At 34.6% G+C, this 21,189-nt stretch overlaps 1 protein-coding gene across 2 annotated transcripts; it reads right to left on the bottom strand.

Moving 5' to 3' along the window:
• Window positions 1-6,023: 6,023 nt before the first annotated feature.
• G3BP2 (G3BP stress granule assembly factor 2) lies at window positions 6,024-20,826 on the bottom strand (the record flags this gene model as incomplete). 2 transcript variants are annotated; one of them, XM_084233641.1, is made up of 11 exons in its annotated part: window positions 6,024-6,510; window positions 6,834-6,952; window positions 7,539-7,667; window positions 9,418-9,520; window positions 13,497-13,595; window positions 14,562-14,742; window positions 15,252-15,354; window positions 16,269-16,359; window positions 17,003-17,176; window positions 18,466-18,547; window positions 20,717-20,826. In XM_084233641.1, 11 exons carry the CDS (start codon window positions 20,809-20,811, stop codon window positions 6,238-6,240), a joined length of 1,449 nt encoding a protein of 482 aa, XP_084089767.1. In that variant the 3' UTR covers window positions 6,024-6,237. The 2 variants fall into 2 exon arrangements, with proteins under 2 accessions (XP_084089767.1, XP_084089766.1); XM_084233640.1 differs by lacking the exon at window positions 13,497-13,595 and having other exon boundaries at window positions 20,717-20,811.
• Window positions 20,827-21,189: the final 363 nt, after the last annotated feature.

Below are 21,189 nucleotides of genomic sequence, written 5' to 3'. Positions count from 1 at the left end.
TTCTCACTTGAAGTCACTATGATTCACATCTGTGGCAGAGATTACTAGCTATTCACAAGTTAGCTCCCTTTTCTTGTGTATGCATTGTTTTTTCTGAAATCCCCATTGCAGTTAGGGGTGGCCATGAGTTTTTCAAGCTAGTGGAATATAAAAACCACTCAGCCTGGCCCATAAAAATCTCCGATTTGAGATCCTTCATATTTCTTTCAGCTGGTTATAGTGGAGATGACTAGTGTGATTTTGAAGCGATAGTAGAGTCTTCATTCAGTAGTATCTCTAAATGACTAAGACCAGGGAGCAATCCACATGGCTCAGCAGACCTCTTCTGATTCGCCCAGCAGTGTACTTCGGTCAATCAAGCTCTATTTCTTATATGGAGGATTGTAGGGACTACTGTGTATGAACCATTAGACTTGGCAGTCATGTATTACATGTAGCGGCTAGCATACACTAATCCACTATCCTATGTGATCTCTCAGCAGCATTTGACACATCTATTATTTCTGATAAGCTCAGCTTTTCAAGATGCCAGTACTTGTGATACTTTGTCTCCATCAGTTTTCTTTGCATGCTTCTAGTAGAGCCCTGAACTTTACAGAATTTGGACTTAGTGTTCAGCCTTTCCTAAACACTCTCTAGGTCTCCCTAAGTTTATTTACTTGATAGGGGAGAAGAGGTGGTTGTAAGTGCTACAAAAAGCATTACAATATTATAGAACAACTGAGTAACAGTTGAGAGATGTATCCTCAACAATTAGGAACCCTGCCTGGCACAGAAGTTGTTTGACTTGATAAACACGGATAAATGGCTTGTCTCCATTAAAAAATGTCTAATAGTGTAAAGGAAACACACACACGCCAAGGTATTTTTAGGAACCTATGGTTGGAATATCTGTATTTTTTATGTGCACACCATCTATTTCTATATATGTGGTAACACAGAATTCACCATTTCACATCCTGTTTTTGAAATAGTCAAGTCAAAATCTCAAAATTGCACACCCTTTTTACACTCTGGATCAATACAACTCACATCAAAATATAAGAGGATTTCACTAGCACACCAGCCATGTCTTACCATGAAAGCCTGTTTTAATCTCGTGTTCCAATAATACAAATGAAAAACTTTAGATTCCTCTTTGGCACTACTATTTCCCTCACCAAGACCTGGCTATTTTAACCTCCCAAATCATTCAAATTTGTCAAACTTTTAAAATTTAACACTACCTTTCTAGTAAAAGCTGTCATAGCTCCTGACTGATAAAAACACTGCCCAATAATCTTTTGCTTGATTTACTTCCCATATCATTAATCAAACACCTTCAACTTGTTTAGTCAGTAGCCAAAGACATTTTCAACATAGAATTAGTTATCACCACTGGACAAACCTCTTCAAATTCCCATTGCCCTTGGGATAAAAACCACTCTCCTTAAAGCTAAGGAATGTCTGCCCCATAGCTACTTATTAAATATGCACCCATTCACTCTCCATAGTTTCAGTCCTTCTTAACCTGAGAGTAGGGAGCCTTATTTAATTCATCATTTACTAACAGAACAGTCCTGGCACTTAGCTCAACAATTAGTGGAATAAATGAAAGTTAAATCAAAATAACATTAACAAGTCTTCTTGTAACCTGAAAAATGGACAGAAGAGGAAGTAAATAATGAGCAGCTTTCAAACATTTCCAGTTTCTAGGAAAAGAGATGTTCACTGTTAGATCTAAGTCACTTAGAAAGATGCTTGTTTTGGACTTTCAAATTTTGAATTAACTAGGGCTTCGAAAAGGGACATGACAAAAAAGGATATAAAAAAAAGTACTTGGAACACAGGACAAGGTAAGTACCAACAGTAGAAATGCAATCAAGTAAAAAACACTTAACAACTAACACTTGCAGAGGCCCCAACAATGTCAGATACTTTATATATTAACTAAATCCTCACAATCATCCACCTCATTTTACAAAGGCAACAGAAACACAGAAAATGGCTATTAAACAATGGAGCGGTAATTCAGGGCTAAACTGTCTCCAGATCCCACCCCTTTACCATTAGATTATAGGTAATTCATTCATGGACAACATATGGGAGTTAAGATAGTACCTGGGCTAAGGGAAAACACCCAGAGAGTTTCTAAGGGAAAGTGACTGATATAAGGGGGGGCAGTAGGAGAGATGATTAATGGAGGAGTAAGAGCAAATACAGAAAAATCAAAAGAATATTTAATATCACAAAAGTGAAAGCATTCTAAGGAGGCAGTGAGCCTCTCAAAATTCTTAGAGATCAAGGTCAAAGAGAACATTACATTTGACCAGTAGAAGGCTAGTAATCATTGTTTAATTCTAAACCTGCCCGGTTATTTGGAAATGTTTAAAATACTCTGAAATATACTACTACATAGATTGGAAGATTTCAGTCACTATGTGTCAAAAATAGCTGGAGGTTTACTTAGAAATTATGACATTCTATTTATGGAACTCTATTACCAAGGGAAATTTGATTATTCAATATTTTTAAATAATTTAGCACTCTGGCCTCAAATGGATCAAAATGATTACTACTAAAGTTTCACGAACACTGAACAACAAGGGTATTTATTCATGTCATATAAATCTAACTTATGATAAGCAAATTAACCTAAAGTAAAAATATGAATATGCACTAAAATTTTATATTCACTTGCTACAAGCTATCACATAATTGAAATAAAAACACCTTGTGATGCTAAAATTCTCCTCAAATAAGTTGTTCCATACAAACTTCCTAGACCAAATAATATCCTCCTTTAAATCTGGTTAATTGAATATAATGTGGGACAAACATTTTACCCCTTCTTAAAAATGTTTTTCCAGTCAAAAGTTAGATAATGCTATTACAATTAAAATTGAAAGTGAGTTTTTATACATTTATAAAAATCTTGAGTCTTACTTTAATATGTAAATATGCTTATTCTGGCTTCTGTCCATACAAACTTGTGAAGACTGATTTAAGGAATCTTCATTGTTAGGAATATATAATTAGTAGAAATTCATTTACATCATTCTTCTTAATAAAAGTCTCAAGTTTCCAAAATTGTATATGCCTTAAAAACCTCATTTTTGGTTTGAAGTATATATTCATAGATGTGACTACATGATTATTTCTGTAGAGCTTGAAAATGTGTTCCAATTCCTGAACTTGGCCAATGTCCATAACTTCAGGTATCTTCCCATCCATTCTTCTCCTTTCCTTTTGAGATATGAAAGTAGCAGTGCCTTGGAAAAACCATTTTTTTTTCTTAAAATAAATAAATGTTTAGTTTCCTTTAGATCACTTTTTTTTTTACTAATTACTGTTCTAATATTCTTTAATTTCTCTACTGGGCATCTAAATGAACTAGTGTAGATCTGTAACAAATTTTCAGTGTTACTTAAATGTTTTACTTTGTTATACATCAATTTTCACAAATAAGCAGTTGGATATAGAACAATTTCTTATTTTTACTTAGGTTGTGTGAAATGCAATTAGGAGAAAATATCTTGAAACAAACCTACACATTAAATTAGGGACATAGATAAATGCTGCAGACAGACATCAGTAGTTTATTGTTTGTTTAGTCCAAACACATTCAAAATGGAAACTCAAAGAATACTTTCCACCTGAAACAATTAAACTAGGTTCTACTAGCATATAATGCTTAACACATTACAGCAATAAAGATGGTAATCCATTGTCTTCTATACCTACTAAAGCCAAGATGGTAAAGCCGATTTGGTTGCAAGTGTCATAAGGATAGAATATTACCATCAAAAAAATTAAAAAATCAGCAAATAACAGTAATGGTAGATGAATATTTTTACTCTGTTTCACTGAAAAGGGGACAAAATGTTAAAAGTCCACAGTACTGCAGGTGAACAATCACCATGTAAACTTCTCCATGATGTTCTCGTGTTTTATTTGTGGTATGTAAAGACTGAAGCTGAATGGCTCTTTGCTCTAATTTTCTATTACACTTAACATTGTCATTACTTTTGGTGCCAGAACAGTTCTCATGGGTGACAGGGCAATATCCTGCATTGGAAATTTTATATATATATATAAAAAGGGAGGGAGAAAGAAATGTAAGAGTAGAAGGAAAATATGCTAAAAATCCGAAACAAAACTAAAACACTGACAATAAACCACTTGTTTAAAAGTGATTTGAATAAAGGCTTCAAAACGCAAAAGTATTTTTCTGATAAGAACTTCAAGTACTATACATCAGAAAGTGTAAAACTGTTTCAAATAGGAAAAATCCACAACCCCCCAAAAAAAGGAAACTAGGAGAAATCTGTGCCCCCCAAATATATGCAATAGTGCAAGACTTTTCCTCAAACATGGAAGACCTCATTCATGGGGGGAAAAAAGAACATTAAATTTTACTTACATAGCCCGAGATTTAATTTTACTTATATTGCCCGGTACATTAAAAAACAAAATGTGCATCATTTGTTACTTTACTAAATAGCAAACAGTTTCATAAAGAACCAGCTTGCTACTATGTCAAGTGCATTTTTTATTTGTTTTTACTACAATAGAATGGAGAAGTCTTCCATGCCAACAAGCAGCTTTAAGTGGTCACACTTATTTACCTACCTCCTAGCTTGAAACATCAGAAACCAGTAAATACGAAATGCTCCAAGCATAAAATTGGATATCTTTTGCCATAGTTGTGGTTTACTGGAACTTGCTATACAGACAGACAATAATCCAGCAGCTACAAACTTTGCTCACAGAATTGTTTAGAGATTCATGTAAAAATAAAAGATGTCGTCCCAGACTTAAATTCAGAGCCACTCGGGTGCTGACATCAGTTCAAGAATTGTGCAAAATGAATGATAGTTCCCTGCCCCCCCCAACCCCATAGAAAATGCAAACACTTAAGAGCTGCTGTTCTTTTCTCTGAAAATTGCAGTATCCTCACTTCAGGTTTACTTGCCGTTTATGGAATCTGACTGCTTTTAAAATGTCGCTAAAAATGTACATTAAGTTGACTGACTTTTCCAAGCACCTCTCAAGTGATATGCTTCAACGTTCACATTTATGCTAAGAGAAAAGTCAACAAGAGACTTACTCAAGTAACTGACTTCCTCCTTCCCTCTCCCTCCCCAACACACAAGACTCACTCCCACAGAGAACACAAAATTGTTAACTGAACAAGATATATAATATGCTAGTCAATTTTACTGATTTTAAAGATACTGCAATTTTTATACACTTCAATGATTTTCAACATTTTGCAGCTGTTTGGCTTTGCAGCACAGCAATTCATACACTATACTGTACAAAATTACCAGCAAGACTGGAATGATGTATTAATAGAAGGCACCATCATGCTTATTACATTACCAGAGAACAAAAATACAGTAAAGACAATTTTCACTGTACACAGCTTAAAGAAAGGAAAAGGGGAGGAGGAGTGTGTTGAGCAGCCAGCCATCCCTGTACTGAAGAGGGGCAGGTAGAAAAATCTTAGATATGGAGCTACTAAATCTGGTCTAATAGTCAAGACCATAGCATCTGAAGTTCTGATTTTGTTACTTAGTTCACAACTAAATGATTTCCTTCTGGAATATACTTGTAGTCTTGTTAAGGTTTATGTGTACACACGCTGGTCACAGCAAGCAGATAAAATGCCCTCATCATTTCACAAACTATTCTCTACTGGAAAAAAGATGAAAGATTTTTTCCCCCTGTTGCCTCCTGTCGCAGATGTCAATGTTAATGAGTTCAAAGTACCCATTAGTGCATTTTTGATGAGTGCATAACAAGTTTCTGTTGGTTTGTATTTGGGGGGGAGCCAAGAAAAAAGGCAAGATTCTCCAATTGCACAAATTGCACTAATTGTGTTTCCAACATTAATAGGCAGAAACAGTAACACTTAAACAAAATGTGCAGCAGAGGATTTTTTGACTCAAAGGACCTGAATTCAGTTGGGCATGTCCTTTTAAGTTCATTTTGTTGTAGATAGTTTAGATATGGTCATTTCTCAGTCCTCAAATCTCCAAGTCTAGATTTATAAATTAATGTGAATCCTGTTGTGAAATTGGGGAAATAATGTCCACCTCAATTTAACTGATAACCAAAAGATGCTTTTCACATCAAAGAAATGATCAAAAAGGCTGTGTCACATTCCAAAGCCAAAAAAAAAAAAAAAAATTAACAAGAATGCAAACACGATGAATTATGTACCACTGCTAAGACTTTGCCAACAGTGGAGCTTCAGCGACGCTGTCCTGTGAAGCGACCTTCCATTTGCCCGGTTCCTCTCCCAGAGCCAAGTTTCTGTGCCATGCCACCTCTTGGAGGAGGTCCTCTCCCATCTCGGTCACGCATCATTCCACCACCCACTATTCCACGTGGACCACCAGGACCTCGATCATTGCGGCGGATATCCCTGCGATCATCACCACCACCTCTGGTTTCTCGCTCTCTTGCAGCTCTTGTTTTTTTCTCTTCCACATTTAAACGTACTTCCCCTCGAAACATAATTGGCTTTAGGGGAGAAAAAGATTTTTAGGGGCAGGTTAGACAGCAATAGTATTGTATTCCCTTGCATACATTAGAAACTCCTAAGAGGAAACTTTCACAAAATTCTTAAAATGCAATCTCTATCCCAATCGTCTTTTTCTCAAGTCTCAGACTTACATTGCTAACATATCTTTATTCTCTGCATAAATGACCATTTAATAATGAACTATTTTCAAGTTTAAAATTAACAAAATATTTTCTATGGTTTTAAAAAGCACAAAATTAGTATTATACACAACAGAAATAATTAATTAAAGCTTGAATTTTATGCCCTTTAAGTCACTTACTTTTGCAATTAAGATTCTCTGAACTGGTTCAGAGTCATCGAAAACCACAAAACCAAAATTTGGAAGCTTTCCCCCAACACCCTTGGTATTGATGCGAAGTTCTACAACATTTCCAAAACCTGTGAAAGTAAACATTGCACCAAGTTATCTTAACAGAATACTTTGAAGACTTTAATTGTTCAGGATGAATTTACCTTAACCTCCTTATCTTTATGACACTTATAACCAAATTGGCTTTTCCATCTTGGCTTTAGTAGGTATAGAAGGCAATGGATTACCAACTTTATTGCTGTAGAAGTTGCAAGTTGCTATACTGAGTAACAACTATGGCATATTCACTGATATAGTTGGTTTACCTAAGATGCTAACAACAGTCATGACTGCTTGTTTGGTTACCCTTCTGCATCTTATCAGTTTTTGAAATGTCACCTGAAGTTTTATTAAAAAAACACTATTTTTTTATTTTTTATTTTCATTTGCCAAGTGAGTTTCATATTGAAATTTAAGTCTGAATCCTCCAGCACTTTCTCCTAACCTACTAACCAGTTCGATCAACACTAAGTACAATCACTACGAAACAACAATATAGTCTTCTCCCTTCTGATCAATTGAAGTGATTGCTACAGTATGTATTATTTGAAAATTAATTATGGAAAAAGCTCAAGTCTTCTGCTTAACTTTAAAATACAGAAAAACATCACTTACTCATGAAAAACTCTTTCAGTTCATTTTCATCAATATCATGTGGCAAGTTACCAACAAAAAGTTGATGACTGTCTGGATAGCGAATTATTCTACGGTTGTCAGATTCATTCTGTTCAATATCTCCTCTGCCTGAGAAAAAGGAATAGAGTAGATACTAAAAGTTTACAAATATAAACTTTAAAAACTAGTTCAAAGCAACAAATTTAAGAAATCACACAACATCAATATTCCTGTTTTAATTTAGTGAGATAGTGACCATCTAAACAGAGGTGGCTAGTAAGGTTAGAAAACAACATGGTATTACACTATAAAGTGAGGGACTGACTAAGTCCCTTCTTTTAGATCTACTGGTCTAATTACATGAAAGTCAAATATTAACACAGATATTCCTCCTTAACCAAACTTTTACAGTCACATCAAAATGGTTCAGATACTGAGGTATATTTGTAGCAAATAATAGTTTAGCATATTAAAATTTACAAATGACTTAATCTTCAATTATATGAAATTATAGCTACATCAGTAAATTTAATAGTAGGAATATCTCACTTCACAGCATTTTACATATGTTAGGGTGCTCTCAAAGATAAATGTATGTGTATGTAAACACATGCACACACACAAATCTTGTTTGATATTCCTAATAACACAATAGACAACACTGAAGAAAACAAGAAGATACTGCATTAAAAAAATCATTTAACGATTGAATGACATTAAGACAATCTCATAGGGCCTCCCTGGTGGTGCAGGCGGTTGAGTGCAGCGCTGTGAAGCTGTCCACAGCCTCTGCAGCGCGGGTTTGATCCTGGCCAGCCAGGGAGATACTCACATGGCGCAGCTGCTCCCCTCAGCAATGTATGTCATTCAGTCTGCCTGTTCTGTTCCCCGCTCTGTCTCTGATAAATCCTCTCACCCTCCCACACATCTGGCCTGTACCCCAGTTCTTACATGCATGAATAAATCTTTAATTAAAAAAAAAAAAGGAACAATCTCATAATTTATGATCCAAGACCATAAACTCAATCAGTGGCAAAGCTAAGACAAAATCTCTAGCTCCTATTACTTCTTTATTTATTTATTTGATTTATACATACATACATACATACAAGCACTGGGTACAGTCAGAAGCGCGGGAAGGTGAGAGGATTCACCAGAGCCAGAGCGGGGAGCAGAGCAGGCAGAAGGACCGAAGTACACTGCTGAGGGGAGGAGCGGGCGGCAAGAGAGGTCTGCGCGCCATGTGGGATCCTCCTCTGGTGGCTGGGGAGCAGCCGGGGATCGAACCAGCGCTGCAGAGGCTGCAGGCAGCTTTGCAACCCAGCGCTCAACCGCTGTGCCACCGGGGAGGCCCCACTTCTTTGTTTAGTAACACATCACTTATATTTACTTTGGTGGAAAAAAATGCCACTTTCTAAATTTGATGCAAAGTATGTCTCCCATTTCCTCCAAAAGCAATTTAAACATGTCTATGGAATTCAGAGGCAGTACATATATTAGCTAACAATGGAAACAAGTCAAAAATCATGGCAACTTAATACTGAAGACAATCAAAATAAGAAGAATCAGGGTGTGCTTATTACTTATCTGTGAAGAGATTAAGAGTGGTTAAGTAAAAGAGTAGGTCATTGGCAGCTTGGGTTTGAATTCTTACAACCAATGACAAAAAACAAAATAAAATTTGTCTCCAAATTCTTCTACCTTTTCCAAATACGAGTCTCTACGACATGTCAATGAGTCCTCCCCTAAAAACTGTCTTACCCCAAGACTATATTTTACTAAAAGGATTTGCGTATAAAATACATTACAGTATTTTAAAGTTCCATCTCCCAACTTTTCAAGAGCTAAACGATAGAAGTTATAGAGGGGGCTGACTTACCTGGTCTTGGTCCTCTAGGAGGAAAACCAGGTCGTTCCCTAGGTCGCTGTTCACGCACACGAGGTGGCTGAGATTGAACTTCTGGCTTAGCTTCAACTCTCGGCTAAAACACAAGGGAAAAAAAAAACACGTTAAAAAGAAAATACATTCCAAAGGAGAAATATTAACTAAAGCAACTACAACAAGACACCAGCAAGCATAACAGTATTTTTAAAGCTTTGCATGTTTTTAACATAGTGTCCTATGTATGTGAAATTTATTTTTATAAAGATATTCTGTACCAATCTAGGACTGTAGGGTAGTTTTGTCTTTCCATTCAGTTATATAACTCACAATAAGCTGCTTTTTAAAATTACATTTTTTCCCACTAATTTACATCCACACTAAGACAGCATAAAAGGTATTGCTACAAAAGTCACAAAAATGCAGGATGAGCCACTCCATGTAAATGCATACACAAAATAAAAAGCCATCTTTATCTTAGATAGGTAAAGAAATATTAGATAGGTAAGAATATATTATCCAGTTTGCTACCCTTCGAATGCAATAACTTCTAAACCTGAACCCATAAATACTGAAAATCAGTATTCTGAAAGTTCAAAATATGCAATTTAGCTTACTCTAGAATCTAAAAATACTACCTTTAAGTTAAAATGCACATAAAGAGAGGAACATGCATATCTCAAATAGTTAAGGAAGTCCTCTGGTTCTGTATTGTTCTTCCATAAGGTGTGCATTTATTGAAGGACTGACCCCAACTATTTTCCTTAACTGTGTCTGAGAGAGGTGTATAGCTGCTTAAAATGTCACAGAATACCTTAAAATGTTTCTAACTGCTGAATTAAACAAATACAATTAAAATAAATATTTTAACACAAAATGTCCTGTTTAGTATCCCCAACTTTTCAGGCTGTCTACTGACCAATACTTATGGCCCAAAGAAGAAACAAAACATTTCTGTCTTTAAAGGATGTTGGCAACAGCAGGACATAAAAAACAAGTCAGAAAGTAATTTCAGGTTTGTCTTTATGGTTGATCACTTCTAAGGACTTCTCTGTTCAGGCAGTGGCTCAATCTTTTATCATTTATTTATGGGATAATACAATTTGCAAGAACAACTTTTTATATAAAGACTTAAGTTTCTTTATAATGATAACTTATTGCAAATTATTTTACACACTGAAACCAAAAGGTATATTAATTCCTATACTAGCAGTTTTTAATGGATTTGCTTATCTCTTTCCGAGTTGTTTTCCTGCATGTACGTGTCCCATTTCCCTCAAGACAATATAGCTTCCCATGTTCTAGAATTTTGCTAGTTGAAATATAAAATGAATTTTCTCCAGTTGTTTCAATTATTTATATGTATTTATTTCATATAATGGACCATATCGCCACCCTACTAACAAAGCACAGTATCATTAGACACAGATGTTCAGTTTGGTTCATTTAAAATAATTTTTTAGTTCTCTAAACAAAACCATGTAGGAGGGGAATGCTCAATGCTGACAAGTGGGGACTTTATTATAGTTGTGAGACCATTGCTATTTGTATTTGGAGTTAACATTATATAATAATTTGAAACAAAATGTGATGTCTGAAAAGTCAGTTATATATAAATTTCAACTAAGGGGGTCTAAAAAGCACTACTTACTTCAGCATGAATGTAAAGCAGCATGAATATAAAAGTCAAAGAAAAGATATACTGTGTTCAGGCCTGATAAAGCTAATTTAGAAAATTAATATAAACAGCAGATAAACATTTCATTTTAAAAATTGCACAAGAATTTTAGACTTCGTCTATTCAACTATTAATCAAAGAACTTGAGGCACCCTGGCTAACTGATTTAAATTCTTTTCAAAACACCAAAACAAAAGTAACTGTAAGTTGTAGAATAAAAAGTTCTTAATTATCCGTTAAGGATTTAAAATTAAAAACAAATTTAAATAATTTTCTAACAAGTTAAATAATGCATTCAATATGATTAAGAAACCAGACTTTTACTAGATATTTGATAGTCGATACAAGAAATATGAGACCAAAAATCTAATATTCCTTTCAATAACCAATTAATGTATGTCCACAAAGCCAGCCGCACCCTTACAAATCTTCAGGCTCAATTTCATGACTGAAAATATTTATTCCAAACAAACAAAATGGCTAACATACCACATCCTATTTTAGGACCTAAAACTAACTCCATGCAACGATATACTACCTTAGGACCTTACACTAATTCCATGCCACCAGAAAGTGTGCTACATGAAAAATCCCACAAATGAAGGTAGAATAAATATGAAACAAAATGGAACCATAAAATAATAGCACAAATAACCACGAATCTAATAAACAAGTTCTTCAACTGAATATAGGCTGTTTGGATGAACTAGCCAATTTCCAGACAAGTGTTTTTACCGAGAACTAAACTTTCCTACACCTAAATGAATGCCTATCAATAACCTAAGAATTAGATGTAAATTTTAAATCAATTATCTATACTAAAAGTATTATGGGAAGATACTGCATCAAGTTACAAAATAAAAATTGAGCGGTTTATTAAATCAAGTGGAAAAATCATAAATTAATTCTAAATATAAAGATGAGAAAAACATCTTTTAAAGTCTAAATTATACTTAAAATTTGTTTAAGGGGTGGGTTGGAAAATACAATATGGTCTACAATCTAAAAAAGTAACTTCAAAACTTAAACTCCTCCCCCACCCCACCCCGGCAAAAGGGTAGATCTCTAGTGTAATTTAGTCATGCTTTAATATAGTACTCCTCCTTGATGTGAAGAGATACAAATCCTCCAAGGGACTAAATTAGTCTATAGGCTTACCTGCCCTTCTATTGATATCGCTGTCTGACCTTGCATGAGGTACTCTAGGCCTCAATCTTCCTGTTTTTAAACGTAATTATGAAACCAACTCTCACATGGTGGTTGTAAATTAAGAAAGAATGAATATAAAGTGCTTTTTGCACAACTACATGATGCATATTAAAACCATAATAAAAATCATCTATTTTAGCTTTTAAAGCAGTATGTTTAAAAATAAATGTACTCAACTCTCTGAAATAAAGTAATAATCCAAGGGACTCCGAATGCAAATATGTTAAGAAACCAAACATTTCAAAAGAAAAGCCAGAAGTCACATATCAGGTCTTTAGATGAACTGAAAGGTATAAGCAATACCGGGCAAATTAATTTTTAAGATAAGAATCTGTTTGCGATCTTAGGTAATTACTCAACATTTCCTAAACAACAACAGGTATTCTATTACTGTGTAGCTGATTATATATACCAACACCAAAAAGATTGTAATTACTATTTTTGGAACAGAAGTTTCACTGCTTAGAGTATATAAAAGGTGTATATAAACAAATTTATGTGCACTAACCACTTTAAATGTAAATTTTCTAGTGGAATGAAATCTGACTCAAAGTCCATGAAAAAGACTTGACCACTCTTTATGCCTATAAGCTTAAGTGGAATTTAGTTATTTTAACCAATACCTATAAACATGTTAGGTAGCAATGTCTTCTTATGTTTTTGAAAAGCTCTGAAATGGTAGATGAGAAACAGACAAAAAGCAGAATACTGGAATGATCAGTTAAGGTGAACACTACAGTCGTAAGTTGGTACAGGCTTCGATCAAACTGTGTGAAACACTTACAGACTGAGAGATTAGAGTTGTTTTAAAACTTTCCTTTTTTAAAAAACAATGACTCCTTATAATTCCACACGACTTTGTGTCTTTCCAAATTTCTTCCCTAAAATATTTAAAATTTTTTAAAAAGGAACGTTTTTGTTGTTTTCAGAAGCCTTTTAAAATGACTATGTATATATGTATATTGGTAAAACCAACTTAATCTGCATTTCACACACCCAAACCCCAAATACCACCGATGTAGATGATGAATGGTGATTTGGCATTTAATGTGGGTGCATTGACATTTAATACAAATTTTTTGTAAATTTAATGCATAATTTATGATTGACTCATTTTAAAAAGTATGAAAAAGATAAGCATTTGGCAATGTAACAAGGATACAATCCAATGTGTTCACAGATTGGTTACCTGTGAGACTGGTGCTTTAACATGGGGTGGAATTCCAGAGGAAGAAACAGTACCACTAGGAGGCAGGTTTTTACTGGTCACTGAAGCCCAGGAGAAAGCCTGCAGGAAATGCAACAAACCTAGACTACTAATCATGGAAAACCACCAACATTCCTATAGGGAAACTTCCAAATATTTATTTTGTTTTCATTTCTAAGCTATTGCTCTATATTGAAGGATTCCTAAAAGAAAGGCACACACACACATGCCAGTCTATGTGCCAGATTTCAAAATCTCATTATGCAACATTATTTATCACCATTTTGTCTGAACTAAATAAAACCACAAGCAAGTTCCTACAAGCTCTATATAGAACAGGAAGTGGCAACAAAACCACTAACAACTACACAAACTAGAAAAATCTGAACCTAATAGAACCAATTTCTTTTGGGAGAAGATAGGGTGTGTAATAGTGTTAAGGGGAGAAGGGGATGAAAGGAAAGAAAAGAGCACTAAAAGACATTAAAAGACATCACTAATTGAACAAGGAATCTGCTCCTCTCACTACCCAAATATACTTTATTTTAACCTACTTTACAGAAAGATAAAAGATGTCTTAGGTAGGCTTAAAAGATCTCTGGGTGTTACTCATCTTTCCAAGATAGTTTAATTGGTGTAGAAAGGAAATGTTCCCATTTAAACCAGAAATATCTGTAAATAATAAAAGGCCAGCTTGTTTGAATTGGGAGATTATATGAATCCTGTTGCATCAGTGCGTAAAGAACTTAATACACAATGGAAGAGCAACTCTCGGCTTTATATATGGACTTGAATAATTTCAAGTAAGATAACTAATACTGCATACAGACAAGGATGCATTTTAAATTTCATTTAAGGGTATTTTCTTCGGGGATGGGGAACAATGGAATTTCCTCAGGATTATAAAACCCCCACAACTTTCATATACATAAGAATATAGTTTACTATAGCAAATAATTTAACGTAATAGAACAAAGGTCATGCTTCATTAACAGCACCAAATATGAAAGTGTGATGTTACAGTCTAAAAAGTTCTTTTTATCTAACCTTTGGTGGTTCTTGTGGCAGAGAAACAGGTTCAGCAGGAGGAGGAGAAGTAGATTTCTCCTCTAATTCTTCTAAATTCTTCTCCTCCACTTGGGGCTTCAGCTCTTCAGTCTTTGTTTCAGATTCTGGCTCAGGTTCAGGCTCATGAGAGGATTCTTCCAAAGGTTCCTCTATGCCATTACTATAATAAAATATTTTTTGTTCATTATTCAGTGAGTGAAATGATCAAGTTCAATAAAATTCAATTACTTCCTAATCTAATGGGCACAACTAGTAATAACCTGTTCTCTATCTATAAGCTGTTTTGAAGCAAAAGTTAACTGGAAGGCAGAAGGGAATAATACTCTCAAGCAGCATTTCTTTAAATCCATTATTTAAAAACAAGATCTCAAAATTATTAAGAATACTTTAATGCTAACCATAAATAAATCCCACATTTACAAAAATAAAATGCTCACTTTCTGTAATGTCTGAAACACTACATTATCAGTCAACAATCAGCTTTAGGTCAAACCATGTTCAATTTTTGAGTTAAATAAAGTAATTCTTCATGTATGTAATAAGTACTCAAAACTGGTCTGATTGGTGGCTTTATTAAAAAAATTCATTTCCAACAGTAATTCTAGAACAAAAACCACCTTTTAAGTACATTATAGTTCAGACCGAATACATTACAAACAGTATTCTTACGTCACAGGATGAGCTTCATAGTAACCACTGTTGGTGTTTTCTTGCACAGGTTCTGGAGATGGTTGCCTTTCTTCTTGTTCCTCTTCTACTTCATCTTCTGATTCTAACAACAGATAATACAGCACATCACATCTGTTTTTAAGAGGCTTAACAGTTTCTGATATGCATATTTTTAATATGTTTAAAGAAGCGACGACAGTAAAAAATTAGCAAATTTCTTACAAAAGCAATCAACTGCATAATTCCGTTCTCTCAAAAAACTGAAGAGTAAAAGTAACGTGAAGTTTGGTATTTGCTGTACTCCATTAAAAAAAAAATCTGCTAAGAAATAGAAATGGTAGGAAATACATGATATTAATGTCATTAACTCAGCTTCCTTCGTCAAAAACCATTAAAAAGAGCAATTACGATATAGGGAACAAAATGATGTAGTGCAATGGAAGATCAATTAAAAATTACAGTATAGCCAAAAATTGACAGCTAACAAGCTTACAGGTGAGAAGAGCAAAAAATGGGGAAGGGTAAGTTTTGATTAGCTATAGAGACTGGGGTTGAGGAGAACTTTTTCACTTTGTCTGATTTTTACATGATTTCATAATGAGTAAGTTTTAAAACAAAGGAAGAAAGGGGCCTCCCTGGTGGTGCGAAAGCACAGCACTGTGAAGCTATCCACAGCCTCTGCAGCATGAGTTCAATCCCTTCCCAGCCTGAGAGCTACCCACATGGCACAGCAGGCCTCTCTTATCTCGCCTACTGCTCTCCTCAGCAGTGTGTTTCAGTCTGCCTGTTCTGTTCCTCACTGTCTCTGGTGATTCCTCTCACCACTCCACCCCCCTCATCTCTGGCCTGTACCCCAGTTCTTGCATGTATAAATAAATCTTAAAAAAAAAAAAAAAACCCAAAGGAAGAAAAGAGAAAGGGAGTTTAATGCAGTTATAAAAGACACAGACAAATTTCTTTTGAGTTTCATACTTTTTATGTATAACACGAACTGTTCTATCTTTAAAGCAACCTCACCTTCATCAAGTTCTGGTTCAGAATCACCAAATACTTCATCTTCATAACGAAACATATCATTATGAACATAAAACTTATTAGGAACAGATCCCTATAGGAAAACAACATACAAATATCACATAAATATTCATACACACTTAAAAAAAAAAAAGAGAATTACATGGCACATAAAATTTCAATTTTAATATTATAGAAGTAGACTTGATATTTTCCAAAGCTGAAAATACTATTACATTAATATAAAATAAGCTACAAAAAAGTCATTCAAAGAACACTGGAACTCAAGAAATGGCTATTCAATAGAAAAGAAACAGGATAAAATTAATAAATAGAATTTTCCCATTTGAGTAATATGAAGATTATCAAGTACAGCATTATTATTATTGTTTTATTTCTTGTATATCTATAATCTTAATCATCTATTTACATACTTATATCAGTACTAAATAATAAAAACATGCACATACACACCCAAAGCTCAAATAAACTATACCAACAAAATACAATATAGGTCCAATACAAATTTCTCAGAAATAGCTACATGCGTAAACATGTAAGGAACTCTTACTGTTACAGGGCAGGGAGAGGGGCACTCCAGACCCTGCTCCACCCTCTCTTGGGTGGGTCAGGAAACCTGGAACCTCCCCCTTTCCTGGGGACCACCCTATTACGTTAGGATACTTCCACCAGCTAATAACTGGCAAGTAAAGTCATGCAAGTGAAACAACACTTACTTCAGGAGCCAGAACAAAGGTTTGCATAAACTTCCTCTCTGGCTGCCCACTGTTAGACAGCAAACCCATGACCTGGACAACAACTCCATCACTCAAGGTTGCATGAGCATCCACATGACGAATTTTAGTATGACATTCACTGAAGTTCAGAGATAATACTTTGTGGTGTATATCCTTCATTAGAAGATGAAGAAGGAGGAAATACAAACTTTAATGATACTGCATTACCTATACAATAAACCCTCACTGATGTCCTTACCACTTTAGAATATGAACTATTTAATTCTTTCTGCCTCATTTGAATCCATTCTACCATACTATGCATTACTGCCTAACTAATGTCCCTAAACCACCATTATCAAGATGTCATCCCTTTATACAAGAAATCATAATGGATAGCTTATATTATGTGGTAATCTGGGATTTGATATAGCTTTTGCCCACTATTTTGCATTAAGCCTAATTTTCTTTATAGATTTTGCTAATGCCATTTCTTTTACTTTCAATTTTCTCTAGTTTGGTAAAGTCAAGTTCTGTAATTCAGAGAGTAGCTGAAGTTCTACATCCTCTACAAATTACTAAAGAGCACATACTTCTGTATATTCCGGAAACAAAAAGTGGCTTTGTATAAACTTAATGGTCTGACTAAACTGTTTTAGGTATTAAAATACAAACATGGGCCTCCCCGGTGGCGCAGTGGGTTGAGCGCTGTGCTGTGAAGCTGTCCACAGCCTCTGCAGCTCAGGTTTGATTCCCGGCCAGCCAGACCTCTCCTGCATCGCCCGTTGCTCACCTTAGCACTGTCTTTGGTCTGTCTGCCTGTTCTGCTTCCCACTCTTTCTGGTGAATTCTCTCACCCTCCTGCCCCTCTGACTTGTACCCCAGTTCTTGTATAAATAAATAAATCTTAAAAAAAGAGGGCCTCAAAGTTGAATTAAAAAAAAAAAATACAAATATTCAGGGCCTTCCTGGTGGTGTAGGGGTTAAAGACAGCGCTTTTAACTTATAGCCAGCCACTGCAGCATGAGTTCGATCCCTGACTGAGCAACCCACATGGGGCCAGGGAGCAACCCATAGGGCGCAGCAGACCTCTCCTGCCTCGCCCACTGCTCCCCTTAGCAGTGTATTTCAGTTGATCTGCCTTTTCTGCTCCCTACTCTCTCTGGTGAATCCTCTCACCCTCCCCCTACCCCACACCTCTGGCTTTCACCCCAGTTCTTATACACTTAAATAAAATACAAACATGTAAAAATCCCACTTTTTCTTTATTCCACCCCAATGTAACACCATGTTTCATACCCTATCAATGTTTATAGAACCCAAAGTACATTTGACAACTACTGAAACAAAATTGCTAGTAATAATGAAAAATCACATTCAAGATGAAACCCACAGGCACATGAAGGCCATTTTTCAAACCACTATCATAACATACAACAATCTTAAAAATATATGAAACTTACATTTTGGCCATAAACAGCCTCCTGGGGCTTTCCACTAGCATCTACTCCACCATGAACATAAGAAGAATTCCTGCCATAAAACCTGTAAAACCAATGGTAATGATTAACATTTAATTGTCAAGAGAAATTTAACAGTGGTGTGGTGTCAAATAGACCTAGTTTCCAGGTCCTGCTTTGTCACTAATTACTTCTATGAACGTGCACAAGTTACTTGTTTCCTTGGTTATAAAATAGAACAATAACTACTCCACAGAATTATTAGATGGATTAGATGACTGACAACATAAAATTATTACTGTGCCCAGCACACTTAATATGTTTTCAGTCACTATTCTCATCTAATTCTTTTTACATATTTTTTATTAAATGAAAAAATGTCAAATACTTCATAAATACTGATGTTGTAGTAACTGACCCTTTTTCCCTTTCAGATACAAAAAAAAAATCAGTTATCTAGTTTTATTTGAGAATCAGAAACAATTTAACATTCTACTCAGACTTCCAAATAATTACCACTTCAAAAGACTTAAACAGATTTAAAGTAAGTGAAATAATTCAGAGACCAAGTCAAACATCTATTACCTCAGCATCTAATTTCTCATTAATGTTTACACTGCTCTTTAAGTACAGAATAAATTTGTGTTTTTTTGGTATTACTGAAAGCATCAGAATCAATCATGTTTCTAATTTAAAGTTCTCAAACACGAAAAGTTGATTTTTTATAGAGAATTCTGTTATCATAATATTAAGACGTTTTCTGTGTCAAGCAATGTTCTTAGTATGTTACATATATGGATGCATTTAACGCTTCTAACAACCTCATGATTTTAAGCACTATAATTTAAGGCAGCAAGTGAAGTTCAAAAGATTTAACAACCCAACCCTGAGTTGACGGCTAAGACGTGAACCCAGACAGGCTGGCTCCAAAGTCCATGTTTTTTAACCACTACCCATATTTTTAAGTTTACACTATTTTCTCTCATGTACTACTAGTGATCATATTAGACTGCTAACATTTTTCAAGAGGCCAACTAGGCAGGAAACCCGTGTAAGAAAAGCTTTAGAAATTTATTTCTAGGAACTTACTCCAAGAAAATAACTATAGAAAGGTACACATATATGAATGTGTAGGGTTGTAAATGACAGTCTTAACAAGTGAAAAATTACAAACTAAATTTTCTTTAATAGAAAAACTGGTTACACATGCTAAGTATAAAACAGAAGTTTGTGTTATTTAAATGACAGTGGAGAGACTTTTAAAATTTTACTTTGTGTCATTACAAAAGTTTCCTATTTAAAAAATGTTAAATATGCTATAAGTACAATGTGAAAAGACTAAATTTCAGAAAATGAAAGGCCCTATTAGTGTCTTGTCTCCTCAAACTCCCTCATAGACACAGTCAAAAAAAGTGTCTTTATTTTTATAATTAAAAAATGTATAGCTATTCATTTGGGGGATTTTTTTTGCGTGTGGAGAGGGTGTTATTTATATATTAATTGTCTACTGGAATAAGAGAATACTACAAACATGTAACAATGTATAGTATACTGCATGCTTATAATGTAGACCGACAGATAAAAGAGTATGTCTTTTTAACAGCCTTTCACACATTAACTGGCAATGACTTATTCATCCTTAACTCAAGTGAGAGGGCTCAAATACTTGCAAAGACTTAATCTTCTACCTACTAAAATACACACATAAAAAAAAACTAATGAATACTACTCACAATATAAATCAATTTCAAGCTTTGTTAAAAAAAAAAAAGCTTACAGAGGCCCACCTTTTGCCAATAGTAAACAAGGCTGCATGCAGTTTTACCAAGGGATACTATTTAGCATATCAATTAGAAAAGATTTTCATATTGCTTTAGAGAGGGTGAAAAGATGATTTACCAGTGATTTCAAACACAGATTGGAACCCATTATTTGATCAAGGCTAAAGTTACTATTCTTAATGAAATAAAATGCAGAGCACATAACTGTGCAGTATACCTGTGTGTGTGTATACAGTTGCAAATGCGTTACCTGCTGCTATTGATGGCATATGAGGTGAAACATTTTTCTTACTACAAATTTTAATCAAAAAACATGAAAAACACTGGCTTCAGTTATTAATAAATACTGGTTAAAATATTGGCTTAGTGATGTTTACAAAGATAATGTCATAACATGAGGAGATAAGGCAAAACATGTAGTCATATTCAAAAAATAAAACAAAATAAAAACACTAGACATATTTAAAATTTACCTGTGTAAATATTCTGGAGCTTTATTCAGTAAAGTATAATATTGCCTCACAAACTCCCGCCCTACAAGCAGCGGACTGGGCTTCTCCATAACCATTTCTTTGCTGCACAATGTCAAATGCTAAGGGAGCAAACAGAAGAATAGTAACTATTAAAATCATCTCTGGAAAACTTTCATAAATAAATTCTTTTAGCCATACAAACAAGAATAAAAAATGTTCATATCATTTATGAAAACAGCAGCAAAATAATGAAGTTCTAGTGACTGGTAACCTTAACATTTGCATTTTTCCTTTATCAATATTTCTCGATCTCCTTTTCCCTCAAAACAGGGGGAATAGCATTATTCTTCTTTCTTATTCCCTAAGTGTTCAGTGCTGCCTCAGACTATGAATGTCATAACTAAGTCTTTCCATTCACAGTACCCTTTTTCTTTGAAAACCAGTACCTAAGTCCTTGGATTTGTCCTTGTCAA

Source organism: Talpa europaea (genome assembly GCF_964194135.1).
Source record: "Talpa europaea genome assembly, chromosome: 5".
In the NCBI taxonomy this organism is placed as follows: domain Eukaryota; kingdom Metazoa; phylum Chordata; class Mammalia; order Eulipotyphla; family Talpidae; genus Talpa; species Talpa europaea.
Note: the sequence above shows the minus strand (reverse complement) of the source record. Positions and strands in the feature narration are given on the sequence as shown.